This window comes from Scyliorhinus torazame, chromosome 8, assembly GCF_047496885.1.
Source record: "Scyliorhinus torazame isolate Kashiwa2021f chromosome 8, sScyTor2.1, whole genome shotgun sequence".
NCBI lineage: Eukaryota > Metazoa > Chordata > Chondrichthyes > Carcharhiniformes > Scyliorhinidae > Scyliorhinus > Scyliorhinus torazame.
Genome location: NC_092714.1, coordinates 194,344,934 through 194,367,957, shown reverse-complemented (window position 1 = coordinate 194,367,957; position 23,024 = coordinate 194,344,934). Strand labels below are relative to the sequence as shown.

Here is a 23,024-nt window from a genome sequence, read left to right as displayed (position 1 = left end):
CCCACATCGGGCTCCCCCTGTGCCTCCTCCTGCTCCTCCTCCAGGACATCGCCCCTCTGCTGGACTATGTTGTGCAGGACACAGCAGACAACAATGATGCGGCCGACCCTCTCTGAATGGTACTGGAGGGCCCCTCCAGAACGATCCAGGCACCTGAAGCGCATCTTCAAGAGGCCAAAGCACCTCTCGACCACACCCGTGGTTGCTGCATGGGCCTCACTGTAGCGGGTCTCCGCGTTGGTCTGTGGCCTCCGTATAGGCGTCATCGCCCACGACCGCAACGGGTAACCTCTGTCGCCCAGCAACCAGCCCCTCAACCGGGCGGGGGGGTCCCTCGAACATGGCGGGGATGAAAGATTGTGCCAGTATAAAGGCATCATGAACACTGTCGGGGTACTGGGCGCACACGTGCAGGATCTTCATGCGGTGGTCGCAGACCACCTGAATGTTTATGGAGTAGGTCCCCTTTCTGTTCATGAACATGTCCCTGTTCTTTGCTGGTGGACGCATGGCAACGTGCATCCCATCAATCGCCCCCTGGACCATTGTTATCCTGCCCGCGGAAGGGAATTCTGCTGCCCAGGTATCCACGGTCCTCTGGGAACTGGATGTACCGGTCCGCGATGGCATACAGGGCATCGGTGACTGCTCGGATGCACCGGTGCAGCGATGCCTGGGAGATACCAGACAGGTCACCGCTCGGCGCCTGGAACGACCCCGTCGCGTAGAAGTTGAGGGCAGCCGTCACCTTCATGGTCACCGGGATAGCATGTCCTCCCCCCATTCCACGTGGTGCCAGGTGTGCCATGAGGTGGCAGATATGGGCGACGGTTTCCCGACTCATCCTGAGTCTCCTCCTGCATGCCCTGTCCCGCAGGTCCTCGAAGGACATGCGGTGACGGCACACTCGAGGCCTCATGGGGCGCCTCTGGCGCCTCGGCACCACCACCTGCTCCTCCTCCTCCCCCTGCGCCCCATCAAGATTGGCGTCCTCGTCCTGTGCATCCCCATCGATGTGGTGGTCATTGTCCCACTCCGCCTCCTCCTGCTCATGTCTGGCAGGCGGCCCTGCAGCCTGAGCGGGTGCCATCTGAAATGAAATGAAAATCGCTTATTGTCACAAGTAGGCTTCAAATTAAGTTACTGTGAAAAGCCCCTAGTCGCCACATTCCGGCGCCTGTTCGGGGAGGCAGGTACGGGAATTGAACCATGCTGCTGGCCTGCCTTCGTTTGATTTCAAAGCCAGCGATTTAGCCCTGTGCTAAACAGCCCACATGCAGCCCTTCCCTCTGCTCCAGCCACCTGCAGGGCAGCGGCTCCCACCACGACAGCAAACATCGCTGGCTGGTGCCCAAACATTAGGATCTGCAGGGGGTGGGGGGGATCTTCAGGGGGGGGGGGATACAGCATGTTTAAGGATGGCTCTTTGACACCTCAACAGCCAGGTGCCATGGGATACATGTGTGCCCCGGTTGGCTGGTGTCGCTACTGACATGCAGGCACGCTGACCTCTGTCCACAGTATCCATCCACCGCCCAGTTTTGCCGGTCCCTCCTCATTGCTGCACCGTGGGCTGGCCATGGCCTCACTGGGGCTGGCATGTGTGTCGCCTTGACCCTGCCCAGAGATGGTCTCCGTCAGCTGGGTGTTGTGGCACCTCTGTGGGGAGGGGGCTGGGCGCACCCATGGTCAAGGCATGTGGCCGCAGGGGATGGCAGCGCCAGTGGCCTCTGCCCATCAGCATGACCTCAAATTGCGGGCATGGCTTCGCCATTGCCCTGCCATGGCAGGCCGGCAGGCATACCGCTCCCGCGGAAAACCTTCCCTCCTCCCGCTCCCCGGAATATGGAGGCCGTCTGCCCCGAACCCCTCCCTCCGAGCATGGCTGCACCCTTCCCCCCTCACCTCTCGTCTACCCCCCCCGAGCATGGCGGCACCCTTCCCCCTTACCAACTTCCTCCCCCCCCCCCCCCCCCACGAGCATGGCTGCACCCTTCCCCCCCCCTCAATCGAGCATGGCGGCACCCTTCCCCACCCCCTTGTCCACCTCCCGAGCATGGCGGCACCCTTCCACCCCCCCACCCCTGAGCATGGCTGCACCCTCCCCCCCTCCCCCGAGCATGGCGGCACCCTTCCCCAAACCCTTCCGCCCCGCCAGCCACGGCCGTGGACGCCACAACATACTGCTGCCGAAAACGCCGGACGGTCAACTCCTCTCCCCGCATCGTCAGCCAGTACGACTGGCTGACGATTTTATTTTGTAGGTGTGACCCGCAACGGCGGGACTTGGGGTCATGCCGTCGGGACTTTGGCCCCAGAACTTCGCTGAATACCGGGGGGGGGGCAGGAGCATCGCCAAACTTAGCCCCTTGGGTGATTCTCCGGGCGGCGCAGCGCTGAACCTGATGACGCCGTTCTTGGCGGTTGGGAGAATGGCGTAGCGGCATCACGCGAAAATCTGGCGGGAACGGCGATTCTCCCAAATGGGAGAATCTTGCCCCACATCTTGAGTTCTGTGAGCAGTTTTGATCACCTCATTTACAGAAATATATTTCATTGGAGGTGGTTCAGAAAAGGTTCACGAGGATGATCCCCAGTATGGAGAGATTCTCTTATAAGCAATGATTAACCAACTTAATCCTCATTTCATTGTAATTCCCTTCATTTAAGTGGAAACACAGTTGTTTCCGACCCAAGTTTCTTACTCTATCATGTTGTGATCACTACTTCCAAGGAGATCTTTTATTCTGAGGTCATATATTAAACCTCACTCATTGCCATTACCAGATCCAACTTAACCTGTTGCCTGGTGGGCTCAATGACATACTGCTCTAGGAAACTATCCCTCATGTACTCTAATTCATATGTTTGTATTTCTGCTTAACTCCTCAAATAATTAAAGAGTAATCTCAAGCAATGACACACGCACATCACTGTTAATCAACTTTGACCAATTGCATCTCAAATTTGACGGTTCCCCTTTTTAACAGTGTAAAAGTGGTCATGTTCCACAGAGCATTTGGTGATTATTTTCTTCACTTTAGAATGAATCTCATGAATTCGTTCTGAGCTCTCTTCAATCTTATTTTTTCTTGGTAGTGTGCCAGAAACTGCACATAAAGCAGAAACTTTTGCTGCAGCAGGGCATTTAATGGTATCAACCATTCGTTAGACTTGTTCTTGCGTATTTAATCTTTAAAAATATTTGTATGGTACTTTGTTGAAAGTGCAAACCGATAACTGAGGGGAACAGAGTGAACAGGTCAATCAACTGAAGGATATGAAATACTAGCACAATTACTGAGAAGGATGTGCAAGTTTGAATGGGTGGATTCAACCTCGACAAGAAGGAGAAATAAAGAGAGTGAAAGAAGATTGGACTAAGAGAGAGAGAACAGAGGGTAAACGTTTTTTGAAACTTTTCATTTAAAATTTTACATTTCTAAAATCGCTAACAATTGGAAGTTTGAAGGAATGGGACTCCACTCTTGAAATAGTTAATTTTCAGTGCCAGAGCAGTTGAATGGCAGTGATTAACACTCATTCCAACTTTAAAAGGATACTGTGACTTGATTTAACTCACGGTGGTAGGTTTAGTTGTATCTAGCATGTAAATGCAGCAATTTCATGCCATTCAATTCATTTCAATGGTGAAAGAGACAGTGAGCTGCCATTTTCACAAAGCTAATGGTGAAGTAGTGCATCTTTGACAGCAACGTTTTTATATTTATGTTCAACTACACACCTACTCCTTGCCTGAAGTTGCTGTACCATTTGTACATAAATAACAGTGCCATCGGCCTCACTGTTACTTTGAAAGCTGATTAAATATTCTTAGAATGGTCACCATATCACATCAAAAGACCTTGCGATGATACTCATACTTTGTGAACACCCATGTGAACACCCATTTGATGTTGCACAAAATAAATAGTGTATCGTGTCACAGACAGAAATGTGTGTTTTATTATTGTCCACAATCAAAGTATTTAAATGCGCGAGGTTAGTGTGTATTTCCTTCCCCTTAGAGTGGTTGTCCAAGTTGAATAATTTCCAGCAACAAGTTTTTGTGAATTTTAAAAAGAAGTCATTTTTTGGGGGTAGATTTGCCTGAAGGTTTTAATGCACCATCTCACACGAACTACCACAAACAAAGTTGAGATACAGATGAAGAAGAAAACAATAGAGCTACAGATTGTTATGATTTCAGACACTTTATTTAGCAGCCCTGCAGTTTGTCAATTGAATTGATAATTTAGTTTGAGTAAACGTCTTGAAAATCAGAGGAATCTCAGTAAGCTGTGATTCTTCTTACAGTAGAATTTCCAGGAAGCAAGCTCTCAGGCGTAACTGAAGTCAGTTGGGGGATAGTCCTTCTTTCTCTTTTAAGGTATAGCTGTTTCCCTTGGGTGCGTTGTCTTTCAGTTTCTGATTTGAACAGTTTCTGCTGTTATTTTTTAAAAAAGAACAGGCACCAAACACGGCTGCCTTAAATTCTGTGACCAATTACAAGTTCAAAGTCCTTCCAAAATAGGGTAGTGGGTGTATTTCTTCACATGCTGTATTTTAGCCTTTCACATGTTGAGAGCTTTTGGGATGGGTAAGGTTCTTTAAATTGAGTGTCCTGTTCAATTAAAATCACCCGTTATATGCCTTTCATGAATAGGACAATGAATTTCAATGGCCGTACGGACCAGGTCCACGAGTTGGCTGATAATGTGGTAGTTTTGCTCTGTTTACAATTCATCCTGTAACTTCTGAGTTTCACAGTGGCTGTTCACTTTTTAATAGGGTATTTGCTTGAGTTTTAGTTCTGTCTGGAGTCGATAATGCCAAAGTTACATATGTTGTCAGCCATCTTAAAAATGGTTGTGTCCATTAAAAAAATACATGGTTTTAAAATTTGTAATATCTTCATGCCTGTACTGGGCATGATTGTGCATTCATCCAGAAGGTCACCCCACTGGCGTGATCCCATCTAATATGATCAGGCGGTTTCAATATTACATTAATTTGACATTTCAAAAGAAAAGTCCATTTGTTTATTTTTTACATGCAAACTTGGAAAAACCGTGGAGGAAAATATCTCATTTCGAGTGCAAAATACCACATTAAAGACAAGATTACATTTTTTAATTGCTCATTTTCAAATCTCTCTATTTCCCAATTGCACATACTAAAATGTTCTCACAGTAGCACTGCAAGGTTTGTTCATTTTTAATGACCACATGAATGAGATTGGTTTCATCCACGCATCCTGCTTGATTCAGGAAATGCTGCCAAGATATGAAGTGTCAATGGTCGTCCAAGCAGCAAGTCAGCAATGTGAAGTACAGATAGCCTATCTGAACTTTTATTGTAAAGCACTATACCCTGTTGGATGACTTTAAGTTTAGTGCAAATTTACCATGACAGTGTTCTGATGTTTCAGACAGTAGTACCTGCCATGGGCCTGTGCAGCTCACTGAGTTTCTATTACAATACAGACTACAACCAATCACCACATGAGGATCAGGCCATAGCCTGCAATCAGAGCTGTCTCCATCTATGGGGGAAAGATAACTCAAAGGCAAGTAGCTAGAATTCAAAATTAAACCACTTGCCTCTGAACAGCAACATCTTTGAGCAGCCTCAGTTTTGTCTTTGATGAATAGTTTCATTACACTGAATTGCCGATAATTTGAATCGAAATAACAGTCTCAAAGCAGCGATGACTGCTGCAATAGGATGTACTTTTGTGGTTGTTGTGTAGAAAATAAAGAGAATTATTCTCTCCATGTAATTTATGTTATAACCCCATACCAGGCGAGTGCAAGCACAAAGTACATAAAAATCTTCATATGTTCCATGTAAAAATGTTATAACACAACCATGGAAAATGAAACAGCTCTTTTTTTAATCCTTCATGGGATATGGGCATTGCTGGCATTTATTGGCCATCCTTCATCCCTGTGAGAAGCTGGTGGTGAGCTGCCTTCTCAAATTTCTGCAATTTCGCATTAATAATAAATTTGCATTAATAGTGAATATCCCCACTCCTAACCTTATGATGGGGGGAAGCAGCTGAACATGGTTCAACTTAGCACACTACCTTGAGGAGCTTCTGCAATGATGTCCTGGGGCTGAGATGATTGACATCAAACACTGCAACCCTCTTCCTTTGTACCGGGTATGACTCCAAATAGTGGAGAGTATTCTCCTTGATTCCCATTGACTTCTATTTTACTAGGGCTTCTGGGTACCACACACTGTCAAATGTTTCTGCTGATGACTGACAGCATCTCATAGATTCCCAATTTTGAGCCACTAGCTCTATTTTAAATCTATCCCATTTACAATGGTGGTGCTGCCACACAACACGATGCAGGGTCCCTAACTACTATATAGTGGTTACTCCCACAAATACTAGTAATACTAATGGTGATATAGTGGTAATGGCATTAGACTAGTACTCCAGAGGTCCAGGCTATTGCTCTGTCAGTGTAGGTTCAAATCCCACAGATAGCTGTGGAATTTTAATTCAATTAATAAAATCTGGAATTAATAGCTAATCTCAACAATGATGACCATGAAACTATTGTAGTAAAAACTCATCAGGCTCACTAAAGTCCTTTAGGGAAGGAAATCTGCCATTCTTACTTGGTCTGGCCTACATGTGACTCCAGATTCACCGCAATGTGATTGATTCTTAACAGTGCTCTGAAATAGTCTAACAAGCCACTCAATTCAAGGGCAATTAGGGATGGTCAATAAATGCTGGCCTGCCAAAATGACACCCATATCTCACAGAATGAAGGATGGACAGATGCATGTGACAGTGGCAGGCTATTGGTGTGAATGATCTAGGTTGTCCCTTGTGTTGGTTCTCTCATCACCTGGCACAGGCCAATTCTGACAGGTATGCCCTTCAGGACTCAGGCAGCTGGGTCTGTGGTGGTGCTACGGAGCCACAGCTGGCAATGAACATTGTTCAAAAATCGAGAACATGCGATTTAAAAAAAAGAAGAGGAAACTGGCTTTCTCTAACAACACCATCACAGGAAGGTATCTTTGATGTAGTGCTCTTGTTTTTGATCTCTGCTCCCCCTAGCATTTACTTGCTCACTTGAAAAGAGACTGCCACAATTGCAACATTGATGAGCATCAATTGTCAAATTCCCTATATGTCCAGCAAGATGTTCAAAATGTAAGTGTAGTCACTTTGATGTAGTCATTTTTGAAAATAGTCTTGGCTGCCTTAACGATGGCATAAAAGTAGATTAAGATGACCTGGGGCTTCAAAAAATCTTGCACCATGAGCACCATGTGGCGAAAGACAGATCGAATGTCATTAGCATTAGGTATTATAAATTTTAAAAATTGCAATGATTCATTAAAGCCAAAATTAACAGAAAGATTTTTAAAACATTTTTATTAAAGTATTTGCAAATTTTTATAACAATAACAAAAACAGTAACATTGACATGGTAAAATAAATATTTCCCCACCCGACCCAATCTTCACACACCACAACCATCTAACACCTACCCATCGCCCCCCATCCCCTTTGGAATACTGCAATCTGCTGACATTTTAATTTTTCCCGAGAAAGTCGACGAACGGCTGCCACCTCCGAGAGAACCCAACATTGACCCTCTTAAGGCAAACTTTATTTTCTCAAGACTGAGAAACCCAGTCATGTCACTAACCCAGGACTTGACACTCTGGGGCTTCGAGTCCCTCCACATTAAAAGGATCCGTCTCCGGGCTACTAGGGAGGCAAAGGCCAGGACATCGGCCTCTTTCACTCCCTGAACTCCTGGATCTTCTGACACTCCAAAGATCGCTACCTCTGGACTCGGCACCACCCGAGTTCCTAGCACCGTGGACATTGCCTTTGCAAACCCCTGCCAAAACCCTCTGAGCTTCGGGCATGCCCAGAACATGTGGACATGGTTTGCTGGGGTTCCCGCGCACCTCGCACATCTATCTTCCACCCCGAAAACTTGCTCATCCTCGCCGCCGTCATATGTGCCTGGTGGACCACCTTAAGTTGTATCAGGCTAAGCCTAGCACATGAAGAGGAGGAATTGACCCTGCTTAGGGCATCCACCCATAGACCTGTCTCTAACTCTCCACCTAGCTTGTCCTCCCACTTGCCCCTAACTCCTCCACCGGGGTTTCCTCTGCCTCCAACAGCCCCTGGTAGATATCCAACACTTTCCCCTCCCCCACCCAGGTACCGGACACAACCCTATTCTGTATCCCCCGTGGCAGCAAGTCTCGCACTTGCAAATATCTAAAATCATTCCCTGGCGGTAGTTTAAATTTATCCTGCAGCACCTTCAAGCTGGGAAAGCTCCCGTCTATAAATAGATCCCCCATCCTTCTAATTCCTGCCCTCTGCCAGCTCTGGAACCCGCCATCCAGCCTGCCCGGTGCAAACCTGTGGTTGTTACGAATCGGGATCCAGACCGACGCACCCTCCACCTTCTTATACCTCCTCCATTGCTCCCAGATCCTCAGAGCCGCCACTGCCAACGGACTTGTGGAGTACCGGGCCGGCGAGAACGGCAGAGGTGCCATTACCAATGCCCCCAGACTGGTGCCTTTTACAAGACGCCGCCTACCCCCCCGCCCGACTACACTCCAACCACATTTTCTTCACCCGCGGGGTTTTGTTCGCCCATACAAAGCCCGAGATGATCACCCGCTTGAACAAGGCCTTAGGGATGAAGATGGGAGACACTGAAAGACAAACAGAAATCTGGGGAGGACCGTCATTTTCACTGTCTGCACCCTCCCTGCCAATGACAACGGGAGCCTGTCCCATCTCTTAAAATCCCCTTCCATTTGCTCCACCAACCGGGATAGATTAAGCTTATGCAGTGCCTCCCATTTCCGAGCCACCTGGATTCCCAGATAGCAAAAGCTCTTCCCTATCATTCTAAGCGGCAGCTCTCCCAGTCTCTCCTCCTGCCCTCCAGCCTGAATCACGAACATTTCGCTCTTCCCCATGTTCAATTTATACCGAGAAGCTGCCAAATTCCCCAAGATCTGCATAACCTCTCCCATCCCCTCCAGCGGGTCCGAAATGTACAACAAATCGTCCGCACAGAGCGAGACCCGGTGCTCCACCCCCCGAACCAGCTCCTGCCAGTTCCCCGAAGCTCTTAGCGCCATGGCCAGTGGCTCTAGAGCTAGAGCAAACAACAATGGGGAGAGGGGGCACCCTTGCCTCTTCCCTCGATGTAATTTAAAATACCCCGACCCCAGCCGGTTCGTGCGCACGCTCTCTACAGGTGCCTGGTAGAGCAACTGCACCCAGCCAGTAAAGCCCTCCTCAAACCCAAATCTTCCCAGCGCCTCCCACAGGTACTCCCACTCCACCCGATCAAAAACCTTCTCCACGTCCATCGCTACCACCACCTCTGCCTCTCCTCTCTCTGAGGGCATCATAACAACATTTAAAAGCCTCCGAACATTGGCTTTGAGCTGCCTGCCCTTAACGAATCCCGTCTGATCTTCCTCTATCAACCCCGGAACACAGACTTCTATCCTTGTGGCCAATATCTTAGCCAACAACTTGGCAACCACATTAAAAAGCCAGTTCGACCGATATGACCCATACTGCTCAGGATCCTTCTCCCGTTTAAGAATAAGTGAGATCGAGGCCTGTGACATTGTTGAGTTGAGGATTCCCTTCTCTCTAGCCTCGTTAAACGTCCTCACCAGCAGTGGGCACAATATCCCTGAGAACGTCTTATAAAATTCCACCAGGTAGCCGTCCAGCCCCGAAGCTTTGCCCGACTGCATGCCCTCCAGCCCCTTGATAACTTCCTCAATCTCAATTGGGGCTCCCAGCCCCTCCACCAGGTCCTCCTCCACCCTCGGAAACTCCAACCGATCCAGAAATTGCCTCATTCATTCCACCCCAGCCGGGGGTTCCGGCTCATATAATTTACTGTAAAATTCTTTAAAAACTTTGTTCACCCCCCCTGGGTCCAAGACCATGTGACCATCCCTATTCTTCACTCTACCAAGCTCCCTGGCCGCCTCACTCTTCCTAAGCTGTTGCGCCAACATCCTACTCGCCTTTTCCCCGTACTCATAAACCGCCCCCATTACCTTCCTCAACTGTTCCACTGCTTTCCCTATGGTCAACAACTCAAACTCCGCCTGCAACTTCCGCCGCTCCCTCAGGAGCCCCGCGTCTGGGGCCTCAGCGTATCTCCTGTCCACCCGGAGTATCTCCTCCGCTAATCTCTCCCTCTCTGCCCGTTCCCCCTTTTCCCTGTGGGATCGAATCGAAATTAGCTACCCTCTAACAACCGTCTTCAGAGCTTCCCACACCGTCGCTGCAGATACCTCTCTCATGTCATTTGTTTCCAAGTAGTTCTGGATGGACTTACACCCGCCCGCAGACTGCTTCACCCGCTAACAACCGCAGATCCAGTCTCTATAACGGACGTTGTCCTCTCTCCTCACCCACCCGCAAATCCACCCAATGCAGGGCATGAACCGACACTACAATTGCCGAGTATTCCATCCCCACCACCCTGCTCAGAACAAAAAAGTCAATACGAGAGTAAACCTTATGGACGTGAGAAAAAAAAAGAAAACTCCTTCGCCCTTGGCCGTATAAACGTCCATGGGTCTATACCCCCCTTCAATTCCTTTGCCACAGCTGGCCTCCTGACCTGGATATTGACCGATCCAATTCCGGATCAATGACCGTGTTAAAGTACCCCCCCCCCCCCCCCTCCCCCCCATGATCAGGTTATGTGACTGTAAGTCCGGAATCTTACCCAACACCCGCCTCATAAACTCCACGTCATCCCAATTCGGAGCACATATGCTCACAAGCACCACTCATACACCCTCCAACCTTCCACTCACCATTATGTACCTACCCCCCTTAACTGACACGATTCACTCAGCCTCGAATGCCACTCGCTTACTAATCAAAATTGCTACCCCCCTGGTCTTTGACTCCAGCCCTGAGTGGAACACCTGGCTAACCCAACCCTTCCTCAATCTCATCTGATCTATGACCTTAAGATGTGTCTCTTGTAGCATAGCCACGTTTGCCTTCAGTTCCCTTAGATGCGTAAACACGCGAGCCCTCTTGACTGGCCCAATCAGTCCTCTCATGTTCCACGTAATCAGCCCGGACGGGGGGGGGCTTCCACCACCCCCTGCCGATTAGCCATCACCCTTTTTAGGCCAGCCCCGGACCTGCGCCGTTCCCCGAGTACCCCCATGAGCAGCAGCCGTTCCCGACCTCCCATTTATTCCCCGACAACAGTCCTTCCCCTGTCAGCAAAGCAGCCTCCCCCCCTCCCCACCAGCACCAGAAACCTCATCCCCCAGGTCAGGTACCAGTTTAACACTTGCTCACCTCCCACTGCGCTTCCGAGAGTCAGCAAACCATGCTGACCCCAATAACCCCCACCCCTGGTGCCAAACAGTCTGTCTCCCTATTGTTTGAACCTCTCTCCCCACATGAATAAACCTTTTAACAGCATCACATTCCCCAGTAAGTAAACAGCAACAAAAAAAAAATGGAATTAACAGAAACCAGTGAAGAGACAATCCCTTAAGGCAAAATCCAGTCTCCCAAAGAGTAGCTCTAACTTCAAGACCCCCTTCCCCTTCCACGTCAAATCCCTGCAAGACAAAGCACCCTACAAACACCACCGCAGCCCATAATTTCACCCAAAACTACATAAAATCTCTTTTCTTATGAAAAATCAGTACAGTATTACAAGCCACCGCTACAAAACTTCTCCGCAGCTTAAATGTCCTTTAAATCATCTCCAGCTTCTTTTCTTTAATGAATGCCCATACATTGTCCGGCGTCTCAAAATAAAAGTCCCGTTCCTCGTGCGTAACCCACAGCCGTGCTGGGTGCAGCATCCCAAATTTCACCCCCTTCTTGAAGAGGGTCGCCTTTGTCCGATTGAACCCAGCCCGTCTCTTGGCCAACTCCGCTCCCAGGTCCTGATAAATACGCAACTCACAGTTCTCCCATTTGCTGCTCCATTCTTTCTTGGCGCACCACAGGACGTGTTCCTTATCCGTAAACCAGTGAAAACGTACCACGACGGGTCATTCGCCCTGGGCTTCCTCGCGAGGGCTCTGTGCGCTCTATCCACCTCCAGGAGCCGAGGGAACACCCAAGCCCCCATCAACTTCTCCAGCATGTCCATCACATATGCCCTCGCATCCGATCCCTCACTGCCTTCAGGGTGGCCAACAATTCTGAGGTTCTGCCTCCTGGACCTATTCTCCAGGTCGTCCAGCTTCTCCTGCATCCTCTTCTGGCGGTCGTCCAGCACCTCAACCTTATCTCCAGCACGGTTATATAGTCCTCCTTGTCGGATAACCTTTGTTCGATCACCCGTATTCGCTTTCCCCTGGGTCTCCTGATTCAAGGCTACTTGATCGATCAAAGCCTTGATCGGGTCCAGCGTATCCTTTTTTAGTTTGGCGAAGCAATCCTCAAAAAACTTCACCAGCTGCTCCATCGACCACCGAGCCATCTCTCCTCGGCCCTTGCCCTCCGCTATGCTGTCCCATGGTACCAGCTCCACTTGCTTCTCACTACCAGGACTGAGTCATTTCACACGGCCACTTCTGGTCCAATTCTGCATTCACCAGTGAGGGAATCCTCCTTACTGTAGCACAGTTCACCGATTTATCCCATAAAATCCAAGAAAAGTCAGGGGAAGAAGGTCCGAAAGTCCGTTACAGGCAGGAGCTATCGAATGTGCGACCTACTCCTCCATGGCCGCCACTGGAAGTGATAGATAGTATTTTTGATAAATGAATCAGCAAATATACTGCTTTATATGGGATAGTGTGACAAGAAAAATACAATGGGGAAGTAAATGTGATGCATTAACTAAAATGTTTAATATTTATATAGATGGTTTCAACCCTTCTGAAAATATATAGCAGCAAGGAGACCAAATGATTAAAAAAAAACACTACCTGCGCGATTCTCCCCCAAAATTTCTAAGTTCATTTGTGGCGGGTTTTTCAGTTTCCCACTGGCGAGTTCCCCACTGCTATTCAATGACACTTTTTTGGGCCCAGTGTTCCAGCCAGCTGGGCGCCTTGGCAGTGCCAAGGTGCCAGCTGGGCAGTGCCAAGGTGCTCACGGTCCAGGTGGCCACCCGGCACTGACCCCGAGCACCCATGGGTCTCCCAAGTGGGTGCCATTCTGCCTGGTCCACCTTCTTGTGGACCAGCACTGATTGGCGCCCTCCCTGGGGAGGCTGGTGGATATTGGGTGAGTAGGCCGTAAGTACGTTTACAACTTACCTCCGTGAGCGTCGTCTGGTCCCACCCCGTTTGGGGCGAGATCTGAATCTGTCACCACTAGGCGCGGAGGCTGCCGGGAAGCCCGAGAGAATCGCGCCTTATGTTTCCAAGACCTCATGGGCGTTGGGGCCAATAGATTAGCATGGATAGAGGATTGGCTAAACAACAGGAAAGAGTCAGGTTAATAACTGGTGAAGAGCCACAGGGATCTGTAGCTGCAACCTCAATTACATATGATCTCTATTAATGGCTTGAATGAGGGGACCAACTGCATTGTAGCCAAATTTACTGATGATACAGGAACAGGAAGGGAAGTAAGTTGTGAGGCGGATACAAAAAGTCTGCAAAGTGAGACAGCTTATGTGACTGGGCAAAAATTTGTCAGATGCAGTGGGAAATTGTGAGGTTGAGTTAAGGCCACGATCAGATCAGTCATGATCTTATTGGATGGTGGAGCAGACTAGAAGGACCAAACAGCCTTACTCCTGTTCCTATTTCATATGACTTTTTGTCTAAATATGCAAATTAATAGAACTAATAATAATCTTTATTGTCACAAGTAGGCTTACATCGCAATGAAGTTACTGTGAAAAGTCCCTAGTCGCCACATTCCGGCACCTGTTCGGGTACACGCTGGGAGAATTCAGAATGTCCAAATTACCTAACAGCACCTTTTTCGGGACTAGTGGGAGGAAACCGGAGCACCCGGAGGAAACCCACGCGGATAGTGATCCAACTGGGATTCGAACCTGTGACCCTGGCGCTGTGAAGCCACAGTGTTATTTACTGTGCTACCATGCTGCCCGGCAAACAAGTCCAAATGCACAAGAGTGCATTACATCTAAATTTTGAATGGAATTTGCAAGATTGATCAATAGGTCCATAAGTAAAGTGAGAAATTATAAGAAGTCAAGTGGTATTAGACAATTCCCTCTTGCCTATACTATCAGTTGTGATCTACCATTGATGTCAAAGGTTTCTAAAATGCTAAATTAGTTTAAATTTGGACAGCCTAATATTAGTGGTTAGCAAACTGAAACAAAGCACAACCAGAGTGCAGTAAAACACCGAAATCAACGTTATTTGCCTGACATACTAAATTAATTTAGAGACGGGTGAACTAGTGCTTTCAAAAATCAATTATAGCAGTGGACAAAGTGCAGAAATATACCAAGTACCTGGTTCTTAATGGTATCACAATGTCTCCTTGGCTAGATATTTGGTTAGTGGTAGTATTATACGGTTTATATTCAATATCTAAAGATTTGACAGTGGTTTAGCCAGGTTAGCTTTTCAGTTCATATTGAATATAATATGGACAAAATCAGCAATGAACTATTTCTCTGAATAAGAACACATCTTCAGTGGGGCTGGCTAGTAGCCTTTTCTTTCCTTTATGATGCTCATCCACTCCTCTGTAAGTGCCCTTAGGGAGTCATTTGTCATTATTCACCTTCAATGGGCTTCTCATCCTCTTCAACCTTGCATAGATTTTATTTCTCTGCATATTACACAGTTATGCTATTTTAGCTAAAAGCTGTGGTAGGCACTTTCCAAGTTTTACTTATGTTCAATTACCACGTAATTTTTGTTTTTTTTGCAGAGCTGCCTCAAAAAGAACTTTATTTCACTTTCAGTCCTTTCAAGACTGCTTCCACTTTATTGGAATCAATTTGTCTTTGCTTCTTTCAAAGAGGCTGGGTGTGGGGGTGGAGAATAAATAGTTTTATTCCTTAAAATCTAATAAATCTCACTTATGGGATTACAGTTTTAGTAGTAAATCAAGATTAATTTTATCACATGGATCCTTTCCAGGATGGCATTCTAGATCGGTATATATCGAAAGTTGATCATCAGACGTCAATTAGTTTGATGGAGGTTTGATGTTCCATTTATTTTTGCGAGTGCTACTTCATGGCCAGAAACCAAAGTTATGACCCTAATCGACTCCCAAGGCTCCTCCTGCTCATTTGTCTTTCCAGACATCTTTGTTAATTCTCAGTTGCTTGATTCCAAACGTTGATGCCTTATGTCCAAGCTCCATCTCAGAAATACCAGGATGTGTAGGTACTTTTGCTTCATAGAATATCTACCTGTTATTTCAGAATGGTCATCACCCCACAACTCCATTTGACAAGATTATAATTCCGTTTCCCCCAAATCCTTAATCATTTTTCTTTTGTAAACGGTCTCAACACATTTTAAAAAAAAAAGAAATGGACGACTGGAGTTTCAAATATTTTTATTAACAGAAATGCAGGTCTGTAAGATTTTGGTTTAAAGTAATTTCAACCGGCAATCAGAACAGCAATTAAATGTATTTCAGAATTTATCGCAATTAAAACTTCCCTCTAAAGATCCAATAAGGTTACCACCTAGTCAAACTTTTTAAATGTGATGCATAAAACAGCTGACCCCCGAGGTTCAGCATGGGATTACTGAACCTTCCAACATAAAATTGAATAATTACTATATTTATTGTCGCAGGCAAGTTTCTCCTGCATTTTTTCTGGAGCTCAGTTTAATAGCTGAGGAGCAATGTAAACTTCCACCTTTTTTTGTTAATGCCCAGTGAGGTTTGTAATGTTAGCAATTTAGTGACTGAACTTTACAGATCACCACAAAAGTCACTGGTGGTAGAGGTAGAGAGAAAAGCTGTGAATAATGGAAATTCAAAATAAAGGCAGAAAATGTAGAATTACATCTGGGGTTAGTCAGCATCTGGAAAAAAAAAAGGTTAATGGTTTGGGAGAAGATCCTTCACCAGAAATGTTCTCCTTTCAGTTGCTGACAGCTGTTACATTTTCCCAGTTTTTTCTGCTTTTATTTCCTGTAACAGTGTAAAATTTCACGGAAACATTCATGTCAAACCTGAGGTTAAAAAGTACATACTTCAGAGTTTCTTGAGGTGGGGTAGGGTGAGAAGAAAAATTTAACCAGAAAAGGTACATTTGGTACAAGTTGCAAAGTAACATTTATATTCACACATTAATATGTACTTCACTGAAGCATAAAGTGGAACTGCAGCTCTCAGAATGTGGTTCACCTTTACCCATATTAGAGGTGGGCATCTTGCAACAAGTAGATTTACATCAGAGCAAATACATTTTTCTTCAGATACAATGCAAGTCAGACACATTTTCAAATAGTACACAAGTTTGTGCGCAAAATACCAATTACTCTGTTTCTACAGATTACATTTGTCTTGTAATGCATTATGTAACGTTGTATCGAACTTGGAGAAAATACTTCTAGTTCTGACAGAGACAAATTATTAAAACAGATTATTGCTCATTTCATTTTATTTTTAAATTGCAAAGATCTCTGCTGCAGGAGTGGCAATTTTTAGTCAATTGAATGTTATGCTGCTCCATTAGCATTGCAGTTCTTGCTATAAGTGAGGCATGTTTCCCAAGTATGTTGCACAGTAGGTTAAAATCAACTCCACTGTTCCCAGTCCACTAAAAACCAGAGGGAATTGTGCAGGACCACCTCAGGCTGTAAGCCTATCACTGTATTTCTCCAAACTTCTCTACCATTAACAGACCCTATTGATATTCTGCATTTTTAGAAATTTTCAAGCAGGGCCAAGATTCTTTTCTGTTCACTTTCTTTAAACTCATCATTCTTCCCATCACCAATATTTTCAGCGTACTCTGCAAAACAAGAAAGAAAAATTTAACACACTTTCTCTGCAAGTCATTTTCCTTTCAACATGAAGAATATGAAATCTTTAGTCTAATACGCAAAACCACAAAGTGCCGTAATGAAGAAACGTACTCAGTACATTATTCAAATAGAGATATATTTTCCTCAATGTGTGATTAACTTGTTGATACTAAATTTCACTATCTTCTTGATTTCAAGTTGTAAACACAAAATAAACCAAATTAATGTGTGTATAAAAAAAGACTCAAGGGGCAGGATTTTCCACGCCCTCCACGGCTTGCTTTGCGGAGGCGGCCGGCCATTGACTGGCGGATTCATGTTCTATGCACCGCCTGCCACCGGGAAACCCATGGCGGGTTTGTCATCGTCGTGACGGGAAGAACCCGCCGGCGAGAATGGTGGAAAAATTCTGGCTCAGGATATAATTCCAGCCATTTAGTGGCTCTGATGAAATGTTATCGAGCAAAAATATTAACTCGGTTTCTCAACCCACAGACCCAAGCTGACCTGAGTATTTGCAGCATTGTCTGTTTTATTTCAGACTTCCAGCATCTGTAGCATTTTTTTTGTGAGAAACCATTATGTGTTTGTCCAGTTTTGGCACAATGTTTTACTCCTGCTTAAGATTTTCTAAATAACAAAGTTGCTGCATATAGTGCTTGCAGTTTGGATTTTTCCCACACTGCCAATGTTAAATGCTCTAACTGGCTATTTTTTCTACCAATATTACATCTTATAAAAACACTGCCAGAACAGGAAGCAATATACATAAATAGGCCCTTCAGAATGAAAGGAGGATTTTTACTTTTAACCAAAAGTCAATTTCGTAGCTCTGAAAAAAATTATTTAAATGTAATTTTATACATTGCATGGTTTAATTTGTAAAAAAAGTTTCAAATATCCTGTTTTATATTAAAGTCACCAATATATGTCATCTGTTTGCACTTGCCCAAATAACCAGCACTACAGTTTTAAACAAATGATCTATAGTAAGCCTGTACAATTAGTTGTGCTTGGCTACAATCAATGTTTCCATACAGATTATCTTGTACCAATCTGTCCAATACCGTTGACTCTCAGTCAACTCTTAATGTGTAGAATTGCTCCACATGCTTTCAGTCCAGTCTGTGCTTACTGAACACTTCCTCTCTTGTTGTCCTGGTCTCCATTTCTGGGTTAGCCAGCTTTCTGAGATCAGAATGTTTCTTTCTATTGGCAGCTTTCAGCCTCATGAAATTATGATTTGAGCCTTGGTCGTCAACTCTTAAACATCACCTGGTGAGGTTCAGGAGCCCTGACATGGGAGTCTCTGTCGCTTTTGCTGTAAATGAAGACAGCGGGCGGAGAAGGTCAAGATTCAAGTTTTCTCTGTGACCTCTGCTCAGCCAGCTAAGCTTTCCATTTCTTCCAATGCCATTCCAGTCAGCCTCCAAAGTCAGCTGTTGGCAACTATCTTGTGTGTCAATGTCAGCCATCTTCTTTCGTTGCTTGCATGTGTCCTTGTAATGGAGGTATGGACTTCACTCAGTGGTCAGTTCATGATACAGAATATCTTTGGGTATATGCTACCATTCATCTGATAAACATGGCAGAGCCAACACAGATGTCAGTGGCTTGGACTGAGCATGTGCTGATGGGAGTGTGCATGTGCTAGGACCTCTGAGGTGGAGACCTTGACCTGAGAGTCAACGGATATGTTTAAGACAGCAAAGGTGAAAATTGCTCAGCCTTTACTCCTCCCTAGCATATGTTGTCCGATTCCAACAATACCATGGGGAAAAACTTTCCAACTTTAATCAAGAATAAGAAGTATCCCCAAGTCCAACATCATAAATGCCTGCAAAGAAACACTTGGATTTTCTGTCAGGAAACATCAGGATTGGCTTGATGAAAATGATCAGGATATTAACAAATTGATTGATCGCAAGCACCAAGACTTTCTGCATCTGGCAGAATGGTCCAAACTCAAAGCAAAATAAATTGGCTTATGAACAAGTAAAGCCGATGTACAAAGGTGCATTTGTGACACGATGAGCACGTGATGAACAAAGGAAATTCAACACCTCGTTGACATGAATGACATCCATGGTTTCTTCACTGCCACAAAGACCATTATGACCCAAGTAACATAGAACAGTACAGCACAGTACAGGCCCTTCAGCCCACGATGTTGTGCCGACCATTTATCCTAATCTAAGATCAATCTATCCTACATTCCTTCAATTTACTGCCGTCCATGTGCCTAAGAGTCGCTTAAAATGTCCCTAATGACTGACTCCACCACCTCTGCTGGCAGTGCATTCCACACACCCACCACTCTGTGTAAAGAATCTACCTCTGGCATCTCCCCTATACCATCCTCCAATCACCTTAAAATTATGGCCCCTTGTGACAGCCATTTCCACCCTGGGGAAAAGTCTCTGGCTATCCACTCTATCTATGCCTCTCATCACCTTGTACATCTCTATCAAGTCACCTCTCAGCCTTCTTCGCTCCAGTGAGAAAAGTCCTAGTTCCCTCAACCTTTCTTCATAAGATATGCCCTCCAGTCCAGGCAGCATCCTGGTAAATCTAGTCTGTCCCCTCTCCAATGCATCCACATCCTTCTTATAATGAGGTGACCAGAATTGGACACAATATTCTAAGTGCGGTCTAACTAGAGTTTTATAAAGCTGCATCAAAACCTCGCGGCTCTTTAACTCAGGCCTCGGTTAATGAAAGCCAACACACCATACGCCTTCTTAACAACCCTATCAACCTGGGTGGCAACTTTGAGGGATCTATGTACGTGGACCCCAAGATCCCTCTGTTCCTCCACACTTCCAAGAATCCTGCCTTTAACCCTGTATTCAGCATTCAAATTCAACGTTCCAAAATGAATCACTTCACATTTATCAAGATTGAACTCCATCTGCCACTTCTCAGCCCAGCTCTGTATCCTGTCAATGTCCTGCTGTAACCTGCAACAACCCTCAACACTATCTACAACTTCCCCAACCTTTGTGTCATCGGCAAACTTACTAACCCACCCTTCCACTTCCTCATCCAAGTCATTTATAAAAACCACAAAGAGCAGAGGTCCCAGAACAGATCCTTGCGGGACACCACTGGTCACCGACCTGCAGGTGGAATATTTTCCATCAACTACCACTCGCTGTCTTCTTTCGGCCAGCCAATTTTGTATCCAGACAACCAAATTTCCCTGTATCCCATGCCCCCTAACTTTCTGAATGAGCCCAACATGGGAAACTTATCAAATGCCTTACTGAAATCCCTATACACCGTATCCACTGCCCGACCTCCATCAATGAATCTCGTCACATCCTCAAAGAATTCAATGAGGCTTGTGAGGCATGACCTGCCCCTCACAAAGCCATGCTGACTATCTTTAATCAAACTGTGTTTTTCTAAATAATCATAAATCCTATCTCTCAGAATCCTTTCTAATATTTTGCTCACCACACACGTAAGACTGATGGGTCTGTAATTCCCAGGGATTTCCCTATTCCCTTTCTTGAACAGGGGAACAACACTCGCTTCCCTCCAATCATCCGGTACTACCCCAGTGGAGAGTGAGGACGCAAAGATCATCGGCAATGGCACAGCAATCTCCTCCCTCTCTTCCCATAGTAACCTTGGGTATATCCCGTCAGGCCCAGGGGACTTGTCTATCCTGATGCTTTTCAAAATTTCCAGCACATCCTCCTTCTTAATATCAAGCTGTTTGAGTCTATTAACCTGGTTCACACTGTTCTCATGAATACTGAAGCAAAGTATTCATTTAGGGCCTTCCCTACGTTCTCAGACTCGAGGGACATGTTCCCTCCACTATCCTTGATCGGCCCTACTCTCACTCTGATCATCCTCTTATTTCTCACATAGAACGCCTTGGGGTTTTCCCTAATCCTTCCCGCCAGTGCTATTTCATGCCCCCTTCTAGCTCTCCTCAGTCCATTTTTGAGTTCCTCTTGGATCTGCTCCTACGAAGGCTAAGGACTGGGCGATCTGATCAAGGAAAGGTAGCTGTCAAAATCCGTTGGATGGAGCATTTTTAAGACCTTTTCAATCACAAATCAATTGCTGACCAAAGCGTTTTCAACTCCATCCCACAACATCCAGTTAAAGACCAGCTTGGAGCTCCTTCAATGCCTGCGATGGTGAACAAAACCGTCACACAAGCGAAGAATAGTAAAGCAGTAGGAGTTGATGGATTCCCCGCTGAAATCTTTAAGCACAAAGGAGAGGAACTAACATCACAGCTTCCAGGAAATTAAAATGAAATGAAAATTGTCACAAGTAGGCTTCAATGAAGTTACTGTGAAAAGCTCCTAGTCGCCACATTCCGGCGCCTGTTCGGGGAGGCTGGTACGGGAATTGAACCGTGCTGCTGGCCTGCGTTGGTCTGCTTTAAAAGCCAGCTATTTAGCCCAGAGTGCTAAACCAGCCCCTCCTTTTCACACAGGATCAAAAGCAATGCTGGAATGCATTTATCTCACGGATTTGGTCCTTCTCACTTGCTGGGATTCCCAAGCCCCGGGAAACCTGGCCTCCACACAATAAATATAAAATGCATTGAAATCACCTGTCTCCTGCAGGAGGATTGGTGACCCACATTTCACCTTTATTGAGCTCAAGATTCGGAATTTAAAATTTTCTGCCTCCCACATATCTATAGTCCCTGGCAGACAAAAGTACCCCATATATGCCCAATTTGGTGGTCCATATTTTGCCTTACACCAATGAGAAAGGCTAAAATTTGGGTTAAGATATAAGCCTGTTAGGGCTCACAATGTTACATCAAGTCAAGAAAACAATTCACTCCTGACAGATGTCCAACAAGGAGCCATTAAGTTTGGCCATCAATTCAACCCTTTTCTTAAGTCTTAAATGTTTACTGTACCGCACCCACACTTCTCAGAAACATTTATATGTACATGCAGTAGCAAAAAGTGGTGATATTGAACAATTCATAGGTAATCATGAATGGTAAGGCTTGATGCGTGTAACACAGTGCAACATCTCATTTGCATTGTATGCAAAGGGATTGTGTTTTTTATTTCACGAAGTTGATGTCATGAAAATATTAAATGTTGCAATGTTTCATAGTCAAGTCATTAAACTTGTATTAGATAGAGGTAAAGGGCATATGACAATATCCTACAATATCTCCACATAAGGACAATGGGGAATTATGACAAATAAATCCAACGGCGCTGGCTTAGTTTCCTTCACCACAGATTTCCCCAGTCAATCAACTACTATTTTTCACAGGGGAAATTTACAAACTTCAACTTTTTTTTTTTAGCTTTAGTGCAGAACAAATTCTGAATGCTTGATCAGTGACAGGGTTGCTGTATGAGTGACAGGAACGCAGTACAGGACTGAAACAATGGATTGAGATTCGGTTCAGAAACCTTTCAACATGATTTCCTCCAAAAGGAAACCAATTAGAGCTGGTTGGTTGCCTTTATTTTGCTGATTAAGATTGTTTTGAACAGTGGAAAAACACACAGCCGAACAGCTTTAAATAAGACACTGCCTGAAGTATACGAAATGTTTTTCAATTCACTTCTAAGGCACAAATAAACTCATGGGAAAAAATTTAGACTGTGAAATTTATAAATCTACCACATGCTTTTTGAAACTTGCAGGAGCATAAACTATTTACTTCCCCAGTTCTGGCAGCCTTCACCGGAATGAGAACAAAACTTCATTAAAAACAAACAAAGCAGGTGAACTCCAGAGAGATCAAACTGACTTTGTTAATAATAGGAGTTCTCTTAAAATGGCTGAAAGACTGACAATATCTCATTGGTGATTTGAGTTACTGTCGTACCCACAAAAGTGTGAAAGATCCATCAAGTCCAGAATACTAAATGCGTAAATAAGTTATGATGGTTTTTACACAAGTGAGAAAACTCCATATTCCCCAATAAGGCATTCAGCTGATTCTGCAGGTGCATGCACATACCTACACAACATTGAGCATTTAAAGAAAAATATACCATACTGGTATTCATTTTTGATAATTCACAACTGCAAATGAT

The 23,024-nt window shown here is 45.3% G+C and overlaps 1 protein-coding gene across 1 annotated transcript in view; it reads right to left on the bottom strand.

The window, feature by feature from the left end:
• Positions 1-15,533: 15,533 nt before the first annotated feature.
• Positions 15,534-23,024, bottom strand: part of ctnnbl1 (catenin, beta like 1) — a 225,288-nt gene continuing 217,797 nt past the window's right edge. The window contains exon 16 of the mRNA XM_072514654.1: positions 15,534-16,964. Coding sequence (XP_072370755.1) covers positions 16,876-16,964 — 89 coding nt within the window. The 3' untranslated portion in view covers positions 15,534-16,875. The remainder of the gene's footprint in view (positions 16,965-23,024) is intronic.